General features: G+C 43.7%; 1 protein-coding gene across 7 annotated transcripts in view; it reads left to right on the top strand.

Moving 5' to 3' along the window:
• The window catches only part of LOC137372378 (LIM and calponin homology domains-containing protein 1-like), a 503856-nt gene that overhangs the window by 336381 nt on the left and 143193 nt on the right, over window positions 1-24282 (top strand). The window contains exon 13 of one of the 7 annotated variants that reach the window (XM_068036271.1): window positions 15320-15658. The exons of the other annotated variants lie outside the window; for them this stretch is intronic. Within the exon in view, the coding sequence (XP_067892372.1) occupies window positions 15320-15658 (339 nt within the window). The remainder of the gene's footprint in view (window positions 1-15319; window positions 15659-24282) is intronic. 7 annotated transcript variants of the gene reach the window in all.

Below are 24282 nucleotides of genomic sequence, written 5' to 3'. Positions count from 1 at the left end.
TGGGGCTCTGAATGGGCGGGTGGCAGTGGGAGGAGGAGGGAGGGGGAGCGCTCAGAAGTGTAAGCGCTTTGAGCTGAATCCCCACTTCCATGTCCTCTTTCTTCTTCTCATGGCCCACCCACACTTTCCTGCCAGCCAAGAGCAGGAGAGTGTTTTGCTGCACTTCAACAAGATGCTGAAAGGCCAAGAGAAGATTGACCTCAATTCTCAGTCTGAACATACAGGCCATTGGTGAGGGCCAGTATGTACTTGTTACCTGCTGCATCTGATGCTCCATGCAGGTGGCCGCTCTTTCCATTGACGTAGACACCTTTAAAAGACCTGTGACATCATGGCACTTATGCTAGAAAAGGATTCCGCCAATCTCTTACCAGTGGTGCTTAGTGTCTCTGGAAATGCTGACGCAATCTCATAAATTTTCTGCTGCTGCTCCAGAATTATCATCTTTGTGGATGATACCTGAGACTCAGCATCTGCATCCAGCTGAGCAGAGCTCTGAGGATCTTATACCCTCTGATGAGGTCTCTCTAATGCTGTCCCTGTCTCGAACACCTGTTTCTGCTCACTTGTGATGTGTGCTTTACCATGTGAAAACCCAACTACCTATCTTGCCGCCCCCACTGAGGTGTTTGTATATGAGCTGGTGGAGGGTGTGCATGAGTCGTGTGTCAGTGCGTCCTCAGAGTGAGTGACCTCCTCTGAGGAGTCATCATCCTCCTCCTACACCACTTCCTGTGGCATGCTTGAAGGACCTGTGGGTGATGAAAGATGTGAATTAGAACTGACAAGTTGAGAGTGCTCTAATTCACCATTGTGTGGATCATCATATTTCAGTGGCTACTCACTACATGAGTGAGTGTTGTGTGCCATGTGGCTGTGTTATATTTAATTCTGTCACCAGGTAACTGGGAGACCGCCATCTCTCCAGATATGCTGAGACCCCACTGATCTTCAGCACCTCCTTCCCTGCAGCTGTTAGTGTGGCTATGACTGGATGCAAGAACACAAGAAATAGGAGCAGGAGTAGACCATACGACCCATCAAGCCTGCTCTGCCATACAGTACGATCATGGCTGATCTTAGGCTTCAATTCCACTTTCCTGCCCACTCGCCATATCCCTTGATTCCCTAAGAGACCAAAAGTCTATCTAACCCAGCCTTCAATGTATTCAATGATAGAGCATCCACAACCCTTTGGGGTGGAGAATTCCAAAGATTCACAAGCCTTTAAGTGAAGCAATTTCTCCTCATCTCAGTCCTAAATGATCGGCCCCTTATCCTGAGACTGTGCCCCCATGTTTTAGATTCCCTGACAAGCGGAAACAATCTCCCAGTGTCTACCCTATCCAGCCCCTTCAGAATCTTGTAAGTTTCAAAGAAGTCGCCTCTGATTCTTCTAAACTCCAGAGAATATACCCAATTTACTCAGTCTCTCATCATAGGACAACCCCTTCATCCCAGGGACCAATTTAATGAACCTTCACTGTACTGCCTCCAATGCAAGTATATCCTTTCTGAAATATGGAGACCAAAACTGCACACAGTACTCCAGATGTGGTCTCACCAAAACCCTGTACAATTGTAGCAAGACTTCTTTATTCCTATATTCCAGTCCCTCTGCAATAAAGGCCAACATGCCATTTGCCTTCCTAATTGCTTGCTGTACCTGCATGCTAACTTCCTGCATTCCTTGTACAAGCACATCCAAGTCTCTTATAAGTTTTACACATTTTAAAAGATATTCTTTTCTGTTCTTATGACCAAAGTGAATAACTTCACACTTCCCTACATTATATTCCATCTGCCAACTTGTTGCCCACTCACTTAATCAGTCTATATCACTTTGCAGCCTCCCCACAGCTTACCTTTCCTCCTACCTTTGTATCATCAGCAAACTTAGATACATTACTCTCTGTCTCTCCATAGATTGTAAATAGCTGAGTCCCCAGCACTGAGCCTTGCGGCACTCCACTGTTCACTGCCTGCCAACGTGAAAATACTCCGTTTATGCCCACTCTCTGCTTCCTGTCCATTAACCAATCCTCTATTCATGCTAATATATTACCCCCAATTCCTTGAGCCCTTATCTTGCCTATTAACCTTTTGTGTGGTACCTTATCGAATGTCTTTTGGAAATCCAGGTATACTACATCTACTGATTCCCCTTTATCTACCCTACTAGATACATTCTCAAAAAACCCTAATTAATTTGTCAAACAGGATTTCCCTTCAGTAAAACCTTCCCTTCAGGAATCAAAGAATGACTAGAGTTAGATTGGGGCCAATCAAGGATAGTAGTGGGAAGTTGTGTGTGGAATCAGAGGAGGTAGGGGAAGTGTTAAATGAATATTTTGCGTCAGTATTTACAGTAGAGAAAGAAAATGTTGTCGAGGAGAATACTGAGATACAGACTACTAGGCTAGATGGGATTGAGGTTCACAAGGAGGAGGTGTTATCAATTTTGGAAAGTGTGAAAATAGATAAGTCCCCTGGGCCAGATGGAATTTATCCTAGGATTCTCTGGGAAGCTAGGGAGGAGATTGCAGAGCCTTTGTCCTTGATCTTTATGTCGTCATTGTCGACAGGAATAGTGCCGGAAGACTGGAGGATAGCAAATGTTGTCCCCTTGGTCAAGAAGGGGAGTAGAGACAGCCCTGGTAATTATAGACCTGTGAGCCTTACTTCGGTTGTGGGTAAAATGTTGGAAAAGGTTATAAGAGACAGGATTTATAATCATCTTGAAAAGAATAAGTTCATTAGCGATAGTCAGCACGGTTTTGTGACTGGTAGGTCGTGCCTCACAAACCTTAATGAGTTTTTCGAGAAGGTGACCAAACAGGTGGATGAGGGTAAAGCAGTGGATGTGGTGTATATGGATTTCAATAAGGCGTTTGATAAGGTTCCCCACGGTAGGCTATTGCAGAAAATACGGAAGTATGGGGTTGAAGGTGATTTAGAGCTTTGGATCAGAAATTGGCTAGCTGAAAGAAGACAGAGGGTGGTGGTTGATGGCAAATGTTCATCCTGGAGTTTAGTTACTAGTGGTGTACCGCAAGGATCTGTTTTGGGGCCACTGCTGTTGGTCATTTTTATAAATGACCTGGAAGAGGGTGTAGAAGGGTGGGTTAGTAAATTTGCGGATGACACTAAGGTCGGTGGAGTTGTGGATAGTGCCGAAGGATGTTGTAGGGTACAGAGGGACATAGGCTGCAGAGCTGGGCTGATAGATGGCAAATGGAGTTTAATGCGGAAAAGTGCGAGGTGATTCACTTTGGAAGGAGTAACAGGAATGCAGAGTACTGGGCTAATGGGAAGATTCTTGGTAGTGTAGATGAACAGAGAGATCTTGGTGTCCAGGTGCATAAATCCCTGAAGGTTGCTACCCAGGTTAATAGGGCTGTTAAGAAGGCATATGGTGTGTTAGCTTTTATTAGTAGGGGGATCGAGTTTTGGAGCCACGAGGTCATGCTGCAGCTGTACAAAACTCTGGTGAGGCCGCACCTGGAGTATTGCGTGCAGTTCTGGTCACCGCATTATAGGAAGGATGTGGAAACTATGGAAAGGGTGCAGAGGAGATTTACTAGGATGTTGCCTGGTATGGAGGGAAGGTCTTACGAGGAAAGGCTGAGGGACTTGAGGTTGTTTTCGTTGGAGAGAAGGAGGAGGAGAGGTGACTTAATAGAGACATATAAGATAATCAGAGGGTTGGATAGGGTGGATAGTGAGAGTCTTTTTCCTCGGATGGTGATGGCAAACACGAGGGGATATAGCTTTAAGTTGAGGGGTGATAGATATAGGACAGATGTCAGAGGTAGTTTCTTTACTCAGAGAGTAGTAGGGGCGTGGAACGCCCTGCCTGCAACAGTAGTAGACTCGCCAACTTTAAGGGCATTTAAGTGGTCATTGGATAGACATATGGATGAAAATGGAATAGTGTAGGTCAGATGGTTTCACAGGTCGGCGCAACATCGAGGGCCGAAGGGCCTGTACTGCGCTGTAATGTTCTAATTCTAATTCTAAAACCATGTTGACTTGTTCTAATCATGCTGTGCTGTTCTAAATGCATTGTTATGACTTCCTTAATAATAGATTCAAGTATTTTCCCAACGACTGAAGGCTTGGAGTTCATTGTTTTCTTTCTCCCTCCTTTCTTGAAAAGCAGTGTAACATATGCCAAATTCCAGTCTGATGGGACCATTCCCGAATCTAAGGAATTTGGGAAAATCATAGCTAGAACGTCCACTATCTCTTTTCGAACCCTCGGGTGTAGGCTATCCGGTCTGGAGATTTGCCAGATTTTAGTCCCTTAGTTTCTCCAATACTTTTTCTCTGCTGATCTGTCCTCTCTCCTGCAAGGAGAGAAAGAGAGACCTATGAGTGTGAAATGTGGAATGTTTTGAGAGGATGAAAGGACAGCATTTATGGAGGGCTACTGTGAGTGATGTGACATAGTAATACGATGAGGGTATGTGTCAGTAGTGGCTGGTCAGATGGGGATGTGAAGAGGTGCCTCGACAGAGATGGATGGGTGTACCTGCAAGGTATGCTGTTATGAGGGGTGATTAGAATTAGAACATTACAGCGCAGTACAGGCCCTTCGGCCCTCGATGTTGCGCCGACCTGTGTAACCATCTGACCTACACTATTCCATTTTCATCCATATGTCTATCCAATGACCACTTAAATGCCCTTAAAGTTGGCGAGTCTACTACTGCTGCAGGCAGGGCGTTCCACGCCCCTGTGATGTGTAGGAGAAGGCTTGGGAAGGCAGAGTGAGGGGGTTTGTACTTGAATGTGCCATGCCACTCACCTTTTCCGCCCTGATAAGTTCATCAAACCTCTTGCGGCACTGTATCCAGGAACGAGGAACCACACTCCTGCTGCTGATCTCCTGTGTCAGTTACAGACATGCCTGCCTGTTCTTGTAGCTGCCTTCTTCCTCCCATCTGTGGGGATCAGAATTTCCCTGCGGGTCCTGACATTTTACAGCATCATCTCCAAGGACACATCGCTGAAGTGCCATGTTGAGCCTCTATCTATGTGGGTTCTGGCTCTGTCAAACACTCCTACAATGTTTCATGTCTGAACATTGCATGGTGCTTGAAGTAATGAGCTGAAAGAGACTGATGTGAGTCGTCAACACACCTACTGCTCTAATTGGTCAGGAAACCCAGAAGTCAGATGCAAATGCAGTGGTTGGGTTAAGAAGCTACTGATAAATGTGCTACTGAAACTTCTGGGTTTCTGATGCGCTATGAATGAGTCTGAAAGTTATAATTCAATGCATTACTTCTAATGCTGTGAGATATTATTCACTAAGATGAGCAAGGCCTATGCTTGTTCTTCTACTGCTCCTCCATGGACAAGGCCATTTAAAGTTCAGCAAAAGCTGATTTTCTTTCAGAATTTTGTAGCGGATCATAACAAATCATGATGCTTCATATTTGAAGAGGGCATTTTTACTCATCTCCATAGTCATCCTTCCCCAGACTACTTCAAGAATAATATCACCCATTAGGCTTTCCAACCAAACATTTCGGTAATAATCCACACATATAATCTCATCTCAAAATCTTTTCTTGCCAGATTTATGAAGCGCAGCCAATGATTTTTTTTACTCCTTATAGCCTCAATATTGTCACATTGGCAAATTTCATCTAGGTTTGTGATAGGTTTGTAGGGCCCATTTTGACACCACATTCCCAGTTGATTGAAAGTGAGTATAACTTTGAGGTATTGTTAATTAAAAGGAGAACTTCCAAAAACTGTATTGTAATGAGGTGAACATGGCAAAAAACAAACATCTGCTGATCCAGCTGAGGCAGACTGTCAAGATGGGGTTTACTCAATTAATTTGTGTCTCTGATATGTTCATTGGAAGGCAAGAAGGGTTGCTAAAAGTCTGATCCATCTGTTGTTTTATATTCATAAAAGAAAATTTCTGCAGATGATGGAAATCTGAAATAAAAACAAGAAATGCTGGAAATACTCAGCAGGTCTGGCAGCATCTGGGGAGAGAGAAGCAGAGTTAACGTTTCAGGTCAGTGACCCTTCATCAGAACTGGCAAATATTACAAATGTAATATTACATTTCTAATATTTGCCAGTTCTGATGAAGGGTCACTGACCAGAAACATTAACTCTGCTTCTCTCTCCACAGATGTTGTTTTATATTGTTTAATATTTCTGTAAAGAATAGGCAATGGATTTTTTCCATTGCCAATTTTTTACATGGTGTGTTTTTCCTGGATTGCTATGATATTGCTGAAAAAAGAGACATGTTGTTGAGGCGGGGTTGCCGGGGCCAGTCCGGAAGGCCCTGGTGACAGGGGGTGAGGGGGTGGTTGTGCAGTTCGGGGAAGGCAGTCCCAGGGGGTAAAGTTGTTCCCAGTAGGTGTCCTCCTTGAGTCAGAAATTGCCTACAAAGGAGGGACCCCGCCCCCTAGCCCGCAGGGAGGGTGACGTTTTACGAGGTGTCCTCCCTGTGGGTGGAGCCCCCTACCGCTGCTAGTAAGTTCCATGTGGCGGTGGGAAGAGGCCCTTAATTGGTCATTAATAGGCCACTTAAGGCCCTCAATTTTCCTCTGGGTAGGAAGGTCATTGTGGGTCTATCCCACCCTGGGAAGACCACTGGGTGATGGGGAGAAGACGGGCCCTCTGCCCCACCGCCCCCCTCCACCACTTGTTACGATAGTCTGTGCCTCCCCACCTCCAATCCCACCTTGGGGGGCCCATAAAATTCCAGCCATTATTTAGCTATACTCACAAGGGCAAGGAATCCGTCAATATTGTAGCTACCTGGGCATAATCAATACTGGGGGAAATTGGACTTTGTGAAATGGAAGGGACACATTAGCCAGTAATTGCCTCCAGAAAATGCTGATGGTGCTGCTTTCCTATTTCTGTATTTTGGGTGGCATAACAACAGGTTGCAACTGACAACTGTAACAGAGGCAAATATCTCAGAAAATTGACCCTAGCTGCTAGAAAGACCTGCAGAAACTAAAGTGAGGACTTCTGTAGTTAACAGAAATCAATATCTCATCTAAATTCAAGCTGAACTGAGACAAAATAATCTTGCTTGGGTACCCAATAGACAAATGGTGCATGGGCATTGACAGAAGACTACAAAACTTATTGAATTGTATGAAAGGAAGCAGATTACTATGGCATTCTACTGTAGAGTGATTGAAACAGAACTGACCCTTCAACCTCAAACTAAATGACAGGTAATTCTTTAGCACCCAAACTTTGCTCTCCCACTATATTTTGGCATTCACCAATTCATTAAAGTATGTTGCCACAACATGACTACTATGTCCTGGATTAAATTAAGTTTGAGTCTTTCCATTGGGTTATTCTTTAATCTCTTAAATTCGCCAAGAAGATAAACTTTTCTAACACGTGTCTAATAAAAGAATATCCACTCTGTTTGTAATTCACATGGTGCTGTGCTGTCGAGTTTTTCTGTGAATAATCTACTGGAAAACAAGATTAAATACTGCTTCAGGATTATGTGACAATGATGGAGCCGGCTAAGTATTAGCAAGTTTTGCACCTGAACTTAAAATTGCAGTACTGGAAACAATTGGCAGCAGATGGAATTTGCAAATCATGAACCATATTAAATAGAAACTATTAATGGACTTTAAAAAGCTTAGATATTTAATATCACTAACAGTATGAACTAGCTTGCTGCACATTCTAAACTGTCAGTTTGATTCCTGGGTTAATTATATTATCCTAAACGTATTATACTTATTTATACTGCAAATCGAACAGTGGTGTAAAGCAACTTTGGCTTTGCCTGCTTTGAATTTGTGTCGTATAATTAGTGTCAAGGGCTGAACTGACTCCTCCAGGGAGTCTGACTCCTGTTTGCTCCCAGATCAGGCCAAGCTGACTATGGCCTGAATTTCAGGGTCAGCGGCAAAGCAATAGCATCTGCCACTCACCTCAAAGAAAGCTTCTCACAAACATCTAGCAATCTCTGTGACATGGATTTCCCCTTTCCCAACGTTAGTTTGAATTTGGTGTCAAGTTGAGGAGATCTTCAGGTGTCCAACAGCAGTGACGTCATCAAGCAGGGTAAGTAGCCAATCACATTGAAGTATTCTCACAAAGAGCAAAGCTGGAAGTAAAATGCACTAAATTTTTCACTTTTAATTACAATTTTTCAAAGAGTGAATTAAATGATTGGGACATACACATGGGATTAAGGTAAAAGCTGAAATATCATAAACAAACTTAAAAAAAATTCAAAATATGTGAATGAGAAATTTGATATTCTACTGATACACAATTAGTTTTCAGGGCCTGTTGAACAGTAAATTTTATAAAACTCTGTTTAGGCCACAACTGGAGTATTGCGTCCAATTCTGGTCACCACACTTTAGGAAGGAAGTGAGGGTCCTTGAGAGGGTGCAGAGGATATTTTCCAGAATGGTTTCAGGGATATGGGATTTTAGCTACAAGGTTAGGTTGGAGAAGCTGGGATTGTTCTCCTTGAAGCGAAGGAGATTGAGGGGAAATTTGATAGAGTTTTTTTATTCGTTCATGGGATGTGGGCATCGCTGGCTAGGTCAACTCTAATTGCCCATCTCTAATTGTCCTTGAGAAGGTGGTGAGGAGCTGCCTTCTTGAACTCAACCTCACAGCTCCAGCGACCCGGGTTCAATTCTGGGTACTGCCTGTGTGGAGTTTGTAAGTTTCCTCCGGGTGCTTCGGTTTCCTCCCACATGCCAAAAACTTGCAGGTTGATAGGTAAATTGGCCATTATAAATTGTCCCTAGTATAGGTAGGTGGTAGGGAAATATAGGGACAGGTGGGGATGTGGTAGGAACATGGAATTAGTGTAGGATTAGTATAAATGGGTGGTTGATGGTCGGCACAGACTCGGTGGGCCAAAGGGCCTGTTTCAGTGCTGTATCTCTAAACTAAACTGCTGCAGTCCTTGGGGTGTAGGTACATCCACAGTGTTAGGGAGTTCCAGCATTTTGACCCAGTGACAGTGAAGGAGCAGCGATATAGTTCCAAGTCAGGATGGTGTGTGGCTTTTGGGGGAACTTGCAGGTGGTGGTGTTCCCATGCATCTGCTGCCCTTGTCCTTCTAGGTGGTAGTGGCTGCGGGTTTGGAAGGTGCTGTCGAAGGAGCCTTGGTGAGTTGCTGCCATGCATCTTGTAGATGGTACACACTGCTGCCACTGTGCGTCAGTGGTGGAGGGCGTGAATGTTTATGGATGGAGTGCCGATCAAGTGGACTGCTTTTTCCTGGATGGTGTCAAGCTTCTTGCGTGTTGTTGGAGCTGCACCCATCCAGGCAAGTAGAGAATATTCCAGCACACTCCTGACTAGTGCCTTGGGGAGTCAGGAGATGAGTTACTTGCCACAGAATTCCCAGCCTCTGACCTGCTCTTGTAGCCACAGTGTTTATGTGTCTAGTGCAGTTCAATTTCTAGTCAATGATAACCCCCAAGATGTTGATAGTGGGGGATTCAGTGATGGTAATGCCATTAAACATCAAGGGGAGAAAGTTAGATTCTCTTGTTTGAGATGGTCATTGTGTAATCATCAGCGAACATCCCAGTAGATTTAGCTAAGGTAGACAAAAAAAAGCTGTTCCCATTAGCTGATGGTAGAAGGATTAGGGCACAGGTTTAAGGTTTTGGGCAAGAAATGCAGGGAGTTGTGAGGAAGAACTTTGTAACGCAACGGGTGATAATGACCTGGAACGTGTTGCCTACGAGGGTGGTGGAAGTGGAGATGATTAATGATTTTCAACGGAAATTGGATGGGCACGAGAAGGCTAGAGGAAGTAAAATTGCAGGGTTATGGGGATAGAGCAGGGGAATGGGATTGATTGGATTGCTGGATAGAAAGCCGGTATGGTCTCGATGGGGAAATGGCCTCCTTCTGTGCAATAATGACTCTATACTCTATAATTCTAATTATGAACTTAGTACGCCATTAAAAACTCAGTTACACCTCATGAAACGAGGTGTTGAGGTGTTTTTGAATTTTTACAGTGAGACTAATGGTCTAAAAGGGCAAGATCTAGTCAGTTATTTATACTTGATAGCTGTCTGGGGCGAGTTCAACAGTACATCCTATGGGGAAGCGTAGAATCACTGACAGCAATGTCTGGATTTCCATGTTTAATGTGCATGTGTGGACTCCAGGGCCAGGATTTTATGTTGGATGGGAGGCCCCTCCCACCAGCCAAAAATTTGGGGGCTAGCCAGTGGCCCAGGCCCTTAATTGACCGCTGGCAGGACTTCTGCCCCTCTGAGGCAGGAAGTCCCACCTCCAAGAGCAGCCGGCCAATCAGCAGGCTGGCAGCTCTCAGTCCTAGCAGCGCCACAGGGAACAGTGGCCACGGCCGGGACTGCAGCCAGGGAATGGAGCAAGAGGGACACTGGCCCCGGAAAAAAGGTACGTGGAGCCGCGCTGTGGACAGTTGGCTGGATCCCGGTGAGGTAAGGGAGTTCAGTTGGGGGAAGGGACGGGGTTGGTGAGGAGAATGTAGTTCAGTGGGCCACTTGATGCCCTTAATTGGCCTGGGGTGGACGGGCCATTTCTTGCCACCACCGCCCCTCGCCATATAGCAGGGGGGGCAAGAAGGCAACAGGAACAGCACCCCTTGCCTCCCACTCAATTTTATGACCCCCCCCCCAGTCTGCTCCTGTGGGGGTACGGAAAATTCCAGCCATGAAGTTGCTGTCAGTTTCAGAGGAGTAATGGCGGCAAATGCTGAAAGTTACTACCGCAAGTTCCAGGCCATCAGCTAGTATGAAGCAAGACCTCTCTTTTTAGTTGTAGTGTAAATTAATTGAATATTTTTAATATTAAGGATGAGTAAAATAGCCTTGTTCAAATTCTCCATTTGATTTAACCCAACCCAGAACGGTGGTAAAATTTCTGCAGACCAATGGGCGCGGAATGCACTACACAGACGCACCCATTGGTTCTTGGTGTGGAGCGGCCTAACCAGCAGATCAATATGGGCCACCCCAAAGATGGTCAAATTTGTTGTCATTTTTGTGAGGCCAGGAGGAGCAGGAGCTAACGGATATCCTGCCCTCCCCAACTGGTGAGCTGTCTTGGAGTGCCTGTTCAGCATTCACAGCTCTCCAGTCACATGCTAAAGAGGTTCATTAGTCATTTCTAATATGTGTATATATCTAATGAGTGGTATTGTGTTGGTATTTCACATCATTCTGTATATCTTGCTGTCACAGGGGGATATTATTAGGAGTCTAAACATTGTGCACAACTTTTGCGCTTTCTTTTATAGAGTAACACCAATTTCATGTACTATCATAATTCCAGAAAACTGCCAGTATTATTATAACTAATCTTGAACCAACGAAAATAAGTTCCATCCAATATTTCCTCCATACAGTAACCTTTTAAAATAGAATTTTCATAATATGAAAATAGAAATAACATAGAGTTGCCTACAGAGAATTGTGATAACATTGTGTTATTAAAATAAAGCAGAATTGGGCCTAAGAGAGTGATACTTGACCAACCAATCAGTAAATCTCCATGTAACAAATGTGTATTCCTAACTATGTGATGTCTAATCTCAAATCAAGTGCCAATAGAAAATGTAAGTCATTCCCTTGTGTTGAGAGTAGAATCTGACAATCTGGTACCCAAGGATCAAACTAACCTCTGTACAATTAATTAAGTAACCTCCCCCAAACCAAGAACTCAGCCAATTTAGACTTCACCATGAATTTAATTCCTAACTCTTATTTAATCCTTAAAGGGTTTTTCTTAGTGTTTTACCTGCTATTTTTGTACTCTTTCCTTCCCTCCTCCTCCTCCTCCTCTGCTTCTGAATGCACTGACTGTTTGATGTAGGGCAGTCCCATTGGCACTGTTCGCTCTTAGATAAAACCATACTGTGGTTGCAAATCAGAGAAAACTCTCTTTTTTTTGCATGAGACCCAAAAGACATATGGCCCCAATATTTTCAGGGATGCAGGGAGGGAGCAGGGGAGGGTGGCAATGCGGGGAAAAGCTAGGAGGGATGCAGGGGTCCTGTTGAATTTAATGACAGGACCACACTATATTTTATTTCTTCTGTTTCCTGCCTGGTAGCCTGCCAAATTGACAAGATGGTTTGTTGCCAGGTGGAAAAAAAGTGGTAGGAGGTTGCAGTCAGCAACCCTTGGGGATGGTCCACAGCAATTGTGATTGCAGGGTTCAGACTGGAGAGAGGTCACGATCAGCCAAAGGGAGGCTGAAGGTTTGCTTGAGGGGCCGGGGAAGCTCTCCTGCCTCTCCTGAGCCACAAGGAGTGCTAAACAAAGCACTTACTTTATGGAGCCAGACACTCCTGCCTTCATTTCACTGCAGGGTTTCCTGAGCACTGGGAAACTCAGCTAGCAGCAGTTAGATTTAAGTCGGACTTCCAATTGCACTGTAGAAGCTTGACTTAATTATGAAAATAAAATATCTCATCTCTCCAAGATGGTACACATGTACAACTCGCAACCTGCCATGGGTGGGTACGTGGCAGGTTGGGGACACATACCCTGTTTCTTAGGGTTTAATTCCCCCCTCCTCCCACCGATCCCAACCTTCTCCCGTCCATCGTGGTGGGGTTAATGTTGAGGCAACAGTTTAGGATAATTTCCAGACCTATCCCCACAACCACAGTAATCGTCACCATCCCCATCATAACCCCCAGTGTGATGTAATATCTGAACAGCATTCAGAAGATCAAGATACAGAATCAGTTTGGGTAGAGATAAGAAATAGCAAAGGAAAGAAGTTACTGGTGGGAATAGTTTATAGACCCTTGACAGTAGCTACAAAATAGGACAGAATATACATCAAGAAATAATGGGGGCTTACAAGAAAGGTGGAAATAATCGTGATGGATTTTAATCTTCATATCAATTGGACAAATTAAATTGGCAAAGATAGCCTGGAAGATGAGTCCATAGAGTGTAATTGGGATAGTTTCTTAGAACAATGCATTGTAGAACCGACCAGGGACCAGGATATTTTAGATCTGGTAATGTGTAATGAGACAGGATTAATTAAGACCTCATAGGAAAGGATCCTCTGGGCAAGAGTGATCATAACATGGTAGAATTTTACATTCACGTTGAGGGTGAGAAGTGTGGGTCCATAACTTCAATAAAGACAATTACAAGGGTATGAAGACCGTGCTGGCTAAGGTGGAGTGGGAAAATAGGTTAAAAAGTAAGATGGTAGCGAAGCATTGGCAGATATTTAAGGAGATATTTCATAACTCTCAACAAAGATATATTCCATTGAGGAAGAAAGACTCTACAAGAAGGATGCACCATCTATGGATAACTAATGAAGTTACGGGTGCTATCAAATTGAAAGAAAAGGCGTATAATGCTGTGAAGATTAATGTTAGGCCAAAAGATTGGGAACATTTTAGAAACCAGAAAAGGATGACTTAAAAAAAACCAGGAATAAAGAAAGAGAAATTGGAGAATGAGAGAAAACTAGCAAAAAATATAAAAACAGTGAAAGCTTCTACAAATATATAAAAAGGAAAAGAGTAGCTACAGTGAGCATTATTCCCTTAGAGGGTGAGACTGGGGAATTAATAATGGGAAATGAAGAAATGACAGAGCTTTGAACAAGTATTTTGTATCTGTCTTCACAATAGAAGACACAAAAAGCATCCCAAGAATAGTAGAAAATCAGGAGGCAAAAGGGAGGGAGGAACTTAAAACAATCACTATCACTAGAGAAAAAGTAATGGGAATACTAATGGGACTAAGGCTGACAAGTCCCCTGGACCTGATGGCCTGCATCCATTGGTCTTAAAGGAAGTGGCTGCAGAGATGGAGGATGTATTGATTGTAATCTTCCAAAATTCCCTAGGTTCTGGAAAGGTTCTGGCATTTTGACAAATGTATTAGAGCTCTTTGAGGATGTAACAAACAGGGTGGATAATTGGGAACCAGTAGATGTGGTGTATTTGGATTTCCAAAAGGCATTCGACAAGGTGCCATGTTAAAGGTTACTACTCAAAAGCTCATGGTATTGGGGTGATTATTAGTATGGATGGAGGACTGGCTAACAGGAAACAGGATAAATGGGTAATTTTCAGGATGGCAAACTAACTAGTGGAGTGCCACAGGGATCTGTGCTGGGGCCTCAACTATATACAATCTATATTAATGACCTGGATGAAGGGACTGACTGTATTGTAGCCAGATTTGCTGATGATGCGAAGATAGGTAAAAAAACAAGTTGTGAGGAGGATACAGAGAGTCTGCAAAGGGATATAGATAGGTTAGGTGAGTGGGCAAACATTGGGCAGATGGAGTATAATGTGGGAAAATGTGAGGTTGTCCACTTTGGAAGGAAGAATAGAAAAGCAGAATATTATTTAAATGGAGAGAAACTACAGAATGGTGTGGTACAGATGGATCTGGGTGTCCTTGTACATGAATCACAAAACATCAGCATGCAGGTACAGCAAGTAATTAGGAAGGCAAATGGAAGAGGGAGATGGAGTATAAAAGTAAGGAAGTCTTGCTACCACTGTACAGGGCATTGGTGAGACCACACCTAGAGGACTGTGTACAGTTTTGGTCACCATATTTATATAGGGACATACTTGCATTGGAAGCAGTTCAGAGAAGGTTCACTAGGTTGATTCCTGGGTTGAGGAGTTTGTCTTATGAGGAAAGATTGAGCAGGTTGGGCCTATACTCATCGGAGTTCAGATGATTGAGAGGTGATATCATTGAAATGTATAAGATTCTGAGGGGCCTTGACAGGGTAGATGCTGAGAGGATGTTTTCCCTTGTGGGGGAATCTAGAACTAGGGGCCACAGTTTCAAATTAAGGAGCCTTCCCTTTAAGATGTAGATGAGGAGGAATTTCTTCTCTGAGGTTGTTATACTTTGGAATTCTCTTCCCCAGAGAGCAGTCGAGTATGGGTCATTGAATATATTCAAGACTGAGCTGGACGGATTGACAAGGGAGTAAAGGGTTATGGGGGTCAGGCAGGAAAATGGAGTTAAGGCCACAATCAGATCAGCCATGATCTTATTGAACGGCAGAGCAGGCTCGAAAGGACGAATGGCCTACTCCCGTTCCTATTTCTTATGTTCTTATTCCATTCTCCCGAAACATGTAAAAGGAACAAATTTGTATTTTAGAGTCTTTACCCGCTGAAGTTTTATCCAGTAGACTGTAAACGTGAAGTAATTGTTTTATTTCTTATCTAACCATCTTGTTCTATTGTTACCTTATTTTCTATCAGTTAGTACCTTTCTTTTTTTTTCTTAATTTACATCTTCTTCCATAGCTGTAAACTTGAAGAAACTTTCCTTACTGATACATGCACAGCTGAGTATTTTCGAAGAACTCCTTCTCCCATTCTGGTTGTCCAGACTGTAATTCTGAATGAAAGCATTCACGATTCCAGTGAGGAAATTGAAGATGAAGACGAGGGAGTCCCAGATCTAGGGAAAGATGACATGATGAGCCGGCGGATAAAGGCCACCTCCAAGCCGAGCAATGCTGCTTTTAATAAATTCCTCCCAGTCCCCAGTTCACAACGAGACCAGTCAAAGAGCGGAATTAATCAAGGACCTGAGACCGGTGCCACGCAAATGAGCAAACCCAAGGATGAATCTCTTTGGACGTGAGCTTTTTGATTTGTTTATAAGATGAATGTTTGCTGTGGAACTGGAGCCTGAAGTGCACTTAAACTGAACTAATTGCAAGTGTGGAAATACCTGCATTGAAACAAGTAACGCTTAGCATGTGTTTGAATTTGTCTTGGTCTGTGTGCCATCGTGATTCATCATGAACTGTTACAGTGCCATTGGAGAAATAATTACAAAAATAATATTAAAGGTATGTGGGACTGTATTTTTCGTGCTTCCATGTCTGAGCGATAACAGTGAAAATCATTTTTTGAGTTTAGTAGCTTGTTATGTCTTAACACCCAGTTTGTGTTAGTTTTTTGCACCTTGGAAATTCCTTAGGCCTAGAACTATTAAAAATCTATTACGTGCGTGTTTACTTTAACCTGATGTTATGCCAGTCTCTAAAAATAAAGCATTCTACTTTAAAATAGGGTGTGCTGCCTAGAGTCCAACTGTCACACGTAGGAGAGTTCTTTCGGAAATGACTGTTCCTATTACAAATCTAAGCAACATTTCTGAAGCATTAAACACAAAAACACAAAAATACAATAATGAAGGGCAACTGAGGGATAATCACAAAGATCTCTTTATTTATGAGAGAATGGGCATGTCAGTAGTGGACATTTGGACTTTAGCTGAATCACAAAAGCCATATGTTTGGTTTAATGTCACCTGATGTTGCAAATGGTTTATTTAATGTAAAACCACTGAAATCTTATGAGACCTCCTGTTTCTACAGTGATTATCAACATAGCTTGCTGAAGGAGGATGCAACAAGGTAAAATTCTGAATCAAAATAGAGAAATGTTTAAATTCAGGCAGAACTGGGCTATTTGGAACTGAGACTGACATTCCATTGGTGACCATAGAACCATAGAAAGATTACAGCACAGAAGGAGGCCATTCAGCCCATCGTGTCCGTGCTGGCTGAAAAAACTAGCCACGCAATCTAATCCCACCTTCTAGCACTTGGTCCATAGCCTTGTAGGTTACAGCACTTCAGGTGCATGTTCAGGTACTTTTTAAAAGAATTGAGGGTTTCTGCCTCCACCACCGTTGCTGGCAGTGAATTCCAGGCACCCACCACCCTCTGGGTGAAAAGGTCTTTCCTCATTTCGCCTCTAATCTTTCTACCAACTGTGCCTCTTGTTAATTGACCTCTCCGCTAGGGGAAACAGGTCCTTCCTATCTACTCCATCTAAGCCCCTCATAACTTTGTACACCTCAATTGAGTCACACCTCAGCCTCCTCTGTTCTAAGAAAAACAACCCTAGCCTATCCAATCTTTCCCCATAGCTGCAACTTTCAAGCCCTGGCAACATTCTTGTAAATCTCCTCTATACTCTCTGCAGAACAATTATGTCCTTCTTGTAATGTGGTGACCAGAACTGTACACAATACTCCGGCTGTGGCCTAACCAGCGTTTTATACAGTTCCAGCATTACATCCCTGCTTTTGTATTCTATACGTTGGCCAGTAAAGGAAAGCATTCCATATGCCTTCTTCATCATTCTACCTACCTGCCCTGCCGCCTTCAGGGACCTGTGGACATGCACTCCAAGGTCTCTCACTTCTTCTACCCCTCTTAATATCCTCCCATTTATTGTGTATTCCCTCGATTTGTTTGCCCTCCCCAAATGCATTACCTCACACTTTTCCGGATTGAATTCCATTTGCCACTTTTCCGCCCACTCAACCAAATCCTTGATATAATTCTGCAGTTTACAGCTATCCTCTTCACTACCAACTGCACAGCCAATTTTTGTGTCATCAGCAAATTTCCCAATCATACCTCCCACATTTATGTCCAAATCATTAATATATACCACAAACAGCAAGGGACCCAACACTGAGCCCTGTGGAACGCCGTTGGAAACCACTTTCCATTCGCAAAAATATCCGTCGACTACTACCCTTTGTTTCCTGTCCCTGAGCCAATTTTGGATCCAACCTGCAACATTCCCTGTATCCCATGGGCTTTCATTTTACTGACTAGTCTGCCATGTGGGACATTGTCAAATGCCTTACTAAAATCTATGTAGACCACATCCACTGCACTACCCTCATCAATCCTCCTTGTTACTTCCTCAAAAAACTCAATCAAATTAGTAAGACACGACCTTCCCTTAACAAATCCATGCTGATTTTCCCTGATTAATCCATGCCTTTCTAAGTGGCACTTTATCCTGTCCCTCAGAATTAATTCTGCTAATTTACCCACCACGGAGGTCAGACTCGCCCCCTTTTTAAATAATGGTACAATGTTCACTGACCTCCAATCATCTAGTACCTCACCTGTGTCTAGTGAGGATTTGAATATGATCCTCAGAGCATCCGTTATTTCCTCCCTGGCTTCCTTTAACAACCTGGGATGCAATCCATCCGGCCCTGGCAATTTATCCACTTTCAGGATGTCAGACCCTCTAGTACTTCCTCTCTCATTATGCTTATCGTATCTAATATTTCACACTCCTCCTTTTTAACTACAATGTCTGCATCTTCCCTCTGCTTTGTGTAGACAGAGACAAAAAACACATTAAGAACCCTGCCCACATCTTCTGCATCCACACATAAGTTCCCTTGTACATCTCTGATAGGCCCTACCCGTTCCTTAGTTATCCTCTTACCCTTAATGTACTGATTAAACATCTTCGGGTTTTTCTTTATTTTACCTGCCAATAATTTTTCATGTCCTCTCTTGGCTTTTCTAATTTCCTTTTTACTTCACCCCTGCACTTTCTATACTCCTCTAGGCTTTCTAAAGTATTAAGTTTTTGTGATCGTCATAAGCTTTCTTTTTCTGCTTTAACCTACCCTGTAAGCTTCTAGATAACTAGGGGGTTCTAGATTTGGCCATACCACCCTTTATCTTTGGTCACTGGCCAGTTATGAACCACCATCCGTAAATTAACACTGGAACAACCCACTTTATGTAAAAGGCTTCTTTCCTTGGGTATTTTGAGTTGTTAATATATTATTAAATTGTCCAAATGTTATTGCGAGTCTATATGCTGCATTGTAGGCATACATTTCAATAAATAATACCATATAACACATGAAGTTTTATCTTTTGTGTTCCTGCCATCGTACTTTTCGTACCTGGAACACATATGTTGAATTTGGGCATGCACCATAAAAATAATTGGCTGGAAAATCAGGTGCAGGAAGCACACCGAATGTGTAGGCCTGATGCATGAAGCATTGTGCCGGGAGCAATAAAACTGAAATCTTAATTCTGAGTCCATTATAATTATGTTCAATGGACATTAAGCATATGATCTGTTGTGGGGCAGTATTTTTGTCAGTTAATGCCTAGTCTTGAGTAACCCAGCTCTGCTTCCTCCAACTGTTAAGGACAGATATGTAAGGCTAAAAATTCGATGACTCCTAAAACGGGTATGAGGATTGTGATGCGCGATTAACCTGTCCTGTTCAAAGTAATGCAGCAGCACACAAACGTCATGCTGCCTGCTAATTTAATGATTGTGCCCTACAGCCCAGCAATAAAAGCACTGTTGAGTGGCTGCATGCCTTATCAAACGGCTTAAATTTGTACAAGGCGAGCACCACTTAAAGCTAGCCTGCATTACTGCGACAACAGGTACTGTAAGTCATTGTGGAAGAGCATCTGACCTACAAGAAGAGTGGAGATGGTGCAACATCGCAGAGAGCAGGCTCCTAGATTTTCTGGCGCAGCACTCGTGGCCCTGGTGCAGGAGGTGGTCAGGAGGAGAGAGGTCCTCTTACCACCAGGGGCCAGGAGGCCCTCCAGACTAGTGTTTAGAAGGGAATGGGAGCAGATAGCCACAGAGGTTATTGCGAACAGTGTCACTTCGAGAACTTGGATGCATTGCCACAAGAAATGTAATGACCTCACGCGTGTGGTCAAGGTCAGTGAACTCATCTTCAAATGCGCTATCCTTATGACTAAACCTCTAACCTCACACACTGCTCAATGCACCACACCCCAACCACTCACCTGCCAACATTATCTAGTATGATGCATGCATCACATTGTTAACTTCATCTCACCTTCATGCATTTAGCACTATTGCAATCCTCCCACCCACAGCTTGCACACATTGCTAACTATTCAACCATACTGGCCACATCACCCAACCACATTGCAGCCCACTCACTGACATACTTCCCTCTGTCTTGCAGGATAAGGTGACGCACAACCAGAGGCATTAGCAGCTAACCTGCGGGGCACCGGCACAGCTGCATGTTTTCACCCTCATGAGGGAGATGATGGTCACCATAATTGGAGTGGCTGTCGCTGATGCCGTGGGCAGTGGCAGGGCTGAGCCTATAGAAGATGACAGTGTGCTCATACCTAATTCACCTTCTCACGACCCACTTTCCCCTCATTCCACAATATCGTCTGAGTAATAAGCTACAGATGGTGTCAACATGCACCTCTTACCTTCCCCCCTCCCCACACAACAACCGTACCCTTCTGCCTTTCACCTTTCAGACTCCCACGAACTGCCACCTGGCGTCAGCATGAAGGCCAAGAGGAGCAAGGCACTGATGATGAAGAAACACTGTCACTCAATCCCACAATTATACTGGTACGGCGCATAATTTAGTGGGTAGCAGAGAGGTGGGATCTGCTTGTGTTGAGTCACCGGGCACAAGTGGCCTGCAGCTAGGGCAGGGGGAAAGGATATCTTGTATGCCAGCTCCCCAGAGGGCGAGGTCGTACTGAGTTTATCTGCAGAGGACTCAAATGAAGACTTTGATGTGGCAGTGAACAGAAAGAGGCTGATGGGTATGCACACAGAAATGCTTGGTGCATCAGCAGGCCTGGCAGAAAGGCTGTTGGCAGTGTCAAGGAGCATGGAGAAGTCTGACTCCAACTTTGGACAGGGCTTTGCACAGAGCTTGTAGCCCATCCTCTCCAGGTAGAAGTGGTGGCAGCTGCATGAGAGCACTTGCAGACTCGACCATGATGCAGGGTCTGATGGCTGTTGTCTCAGCTTCCATTGCAGCACAAGCAGAAACCACTGAATATCTGGCTGATGCAATGGAAGCTCAGACTGAGGTTATGAAATCTCAGCTTGTTGCCATGCAAGCTCAGACTGCTGCTGTCCACGCTGAGATGGTGCAGTCCAAAGCCGGGCCTTCAAGGCCCAGAGCTTCTCGAGGGCATCCTGCAAAGCCATCTCCAGTTTCCCTCACTGAAAATCAGCAGTCTTCCACCAGCCATGCTGCGGCTCCGGGGTAGCACTGTGTAGAAGCACTAAGACACCTTTAAGACAGGCACTAAGGGAATGGACAAAGGTGATCCGCAGAGTTTTGTTTAGAATATTGGATGTTTTATTGGATAAAGTTGGTTGGAATGATTGTTTTTTTCTGACTTTTCTAATAGCATTGTGGCTAAGAGGACAGCAACAGGCAATGGTGAGGTGTGGGACTGTTGTTGAATGTGAAACTGGGGTTGTGGTCTTGGGAACCAAAGTCGAATGAGATAATCACAGATAGCCCGGCCAGAACCTACTTGTACCAGCTGCCTCGTCACTTCCTCTTGCTCCTCTTCCTCCTCTTTCTCCTCCTCCTCCTCCTGAGGTGCTCACAGTATCCCTGGCGGCAAGGGCTGTGCCCTCACATTGGTGAGGTTGTGGAAGATACAGCAGAACACCAAGAATCAGGACACACATATACTGTAGGACTCCTCCCCAGTGGTCCAGGCAGTGGAATCATTGCTTCAGCCTCTCAGTGGTCTTCTCTATGATATTTCCCATGCAATATGGCTCCCATTGTCTGCATACTGACCATGTGTGGTTGGGTTACAGAGGGGACTCACGAGCCAGGTGTTAAGCGGATTGCCCTTTGCACCCAGCAGACAGCCTCTGGTTTGATGTGATGGCTGAAAGACTGAGGGATGAGTGGACTGGCACAGAATGGAAACATCATGGCTGTTGCCAGGATCGTGGGCATTTACCAGCATGATGTGCTAAGCATGGTGACGTAACAACTGCATATTTAGCAAGTGGTACCATATGTTGTTGCTGTACATCTCAATATTGAGATGCAGCACCAGCAAAGCCATGTGTGCAGTCAATGGCACCATGCACCGCCTACTATCCTGGGAAGGCCACATGCATGCTTTGCTTGCTTCTCTCTGGTCCAAGAAAACACAATGAACTTCCCACTCCTGGCATAAAAAGCGTTTGTCACTGCTCTGATGCAACAGTGGATGACGAATTAGGAGATGTTAGTATGTCAACTGCTGCAGCCTGGAAGGATCCCAAGGCAAAGAAATTCAGGGCCACAGTCACCTTCGCAGCCACTGGCAGTGCCGTCCTCGCCCTGGTCTGAGTTTGTAGGTCTGGTTGCAAGAGGTGGCAGGGTTCTGTGAGCACCTCCTTCTTAAAGCACAGATGTCACACACACTGTTCCTGGCTTAAGTGGAGGTAAGAGAAGTGCTCCTGGAGGACCCTAGCTGGATAAGGATTCCTGCTGAGACACCTTCTCCCCATCCTCCTCCTCCCTCTGGAAGAAGCTTGCCTTCTTTGCTGCCTCTGCTCTAACTCCCTCCCAGGCTGCAGCCCAAGGCAATTTGCAACTATAGCACCCATGACCGGGAGCAAGTTGTGTGCCCAGAACACTTGCAGTCACAACCAATACCTTCACCACATGCAGACTTCACCAACTTGAACCAGCTCCTCAAAACACCCAACACTTCCACAAACGCAAACAGAGTCAATAGAAAATAATCAGCAAGTTGCAAGTTGCTGATGGTTCCTTTAAATAGTGCTAGATGGGGTGGAGGGGAATCTGTCATGGTGCTGAAGGCATGTTCAGCTGTGTGATGTTAAGATAGGGCATTAACTAGAGTGGCAAGGTCAAAAATGGCAGCACTGACATCATGATCTGCCTACTTTCGGTGCACGCTCCTAATGCCTGCGCTAATGCCCTCACCAAGATGGAGGTTGGTGAGGGCAGTGCTGGAAGTGTGTGCATGCAGCATGGACACCATTTCAGCAAAATGGCATCCAGAGCACTGAAAGAAAAGGCATTTTGGAGCCCAATTTTGCAGCCGGAGTCTCAAGAAATACCAAAATCGAAATATAATTTTCATGATACAATATGAATCACAGAGGAATTTGTGCATTTATTCTCACCTGTTATCTGAACAAACTTTATTTTTAGAAGTTGACACTAAGGGTAAATTCTGTGATCCCACATTCCCAGTGAGGAGCTGTACCAGAAAGAAAGTGGGTTGGAGATTGAGAGCTGTTGTTGCATTCGCTTGCAGTGTGATTCCCAGCTGGGAGTGCAGGATCACTACATTTACCCTATTGTGCTGCTGTGATTCAGGCATTCATATTTGTTCAATTGAAGCTTCACTAAGAAACTTTTCTAATTGTGACCATTAGAGACTGTTCAGACATGTTTGGAGAGATCTAATGAAATTGCTATACCAGCAGGGATTTTCATCCACCAGGAGCACATATCAGGAACTCAGGTGTGCACTCATGATTTTCTAGCCACTAATTTTAATTGCAGGAAATCATTGGTAGCAAGCATTTTAACTCCTAATGTGGGCTCCTACAGGCAAGGCCCCTTGCTGGAAGTACAGTTTTGTCAAATTGGGTTGATCGCTCTTAAATTACCAAAGATCAAATATTTCTGCACAAACAACTTTGTTAAATGTGAATCTGAATTTGTGTCTGAATGTAATTTTGCTTGAGTCTGATTGTATTGGTCTATTGATGTAAAATTATGTATCATTTGAACATGAACATAGAGGAAGGCATACACAATAAGTGGTAGGCCTATATGAGAGAGGAGACAGTTGGAAGAATACATTTAGAGAAAGATAGAAGGAGAAAATAGGAGAAAAATCAGTTGTAGCTGAAAAGAGACACATGGACAACAAAGGGGATTGTTTGTGAGAGCCAATCATAGAAAAAGAGGGATCCCCAAATCATGAATTATTAATAAAAAAGAGGAAAACAAACAATTGGAGAGTGGGAGTCATGCAGAGAGACAATTAGGAAAAGAGCAATGTATTCCTTTTATATTTATGAACCATACCGTAGGAGATCAGCTTGTGTTTGTTTAGATATTCTACTGGAGCATAAGCCGAGTTAATTAAGGTATTAGTGAGCTGTAGAATTTTACAATGCATTGTTCATAGGCAACAAGGATCTTGAGAGATAAAAAAAATCATGTACACTTACATGGATTAGCTTTTTTGTTTTATTTACATTTATTTTCTACTTCTTGTTTGATGATTAACGAATAAACAGTGCAAAAATGCCTTAATACATATTACATTGCTTTGAGTTTGAAAGAAAATTTTGATCTTGAAAATTTGCTGTGAATTTTAACAGGAAGTAACACGCTGTGCAAAATATGGGGAGAACTTGACAACTGTCTTTTTTTAAGCGGAGCATGATTGCTGGCTTTGTGCAAACACATGATCAACAATAGATGGTTTAAAGGGAACAATCATGACTGTGAACTTAGCAATGTATTTCATTCCATCTAATTCACTCGGTATAATTTATGCATTCAAAAAATTTCCATGGCAAATATTTTGAAAGCAAGAAGTGAAATTGTTTTTAATGCACTAATTTCAGGGCTTAGCATTTTGCATTTTCCA

The sequence above is a fragment of the Heterodontus francisci genome, chromosome 1 (assembly GCF_036365525.1).
Source record: "Heterodontus francisci isolate sHetFra1 chromosome 1, sHetFra1.hap1, whole genome shotgun sequence".
NCBI lineage: Eukaryota > Metazoa > Chordata > Chondrichthyes > Heterodontiformes > Heterodontidae > Heterodontus > Heterodontus francisci.
This window is presented reverse-complemented; position numbering and strand designations above follow the sequence as displayed.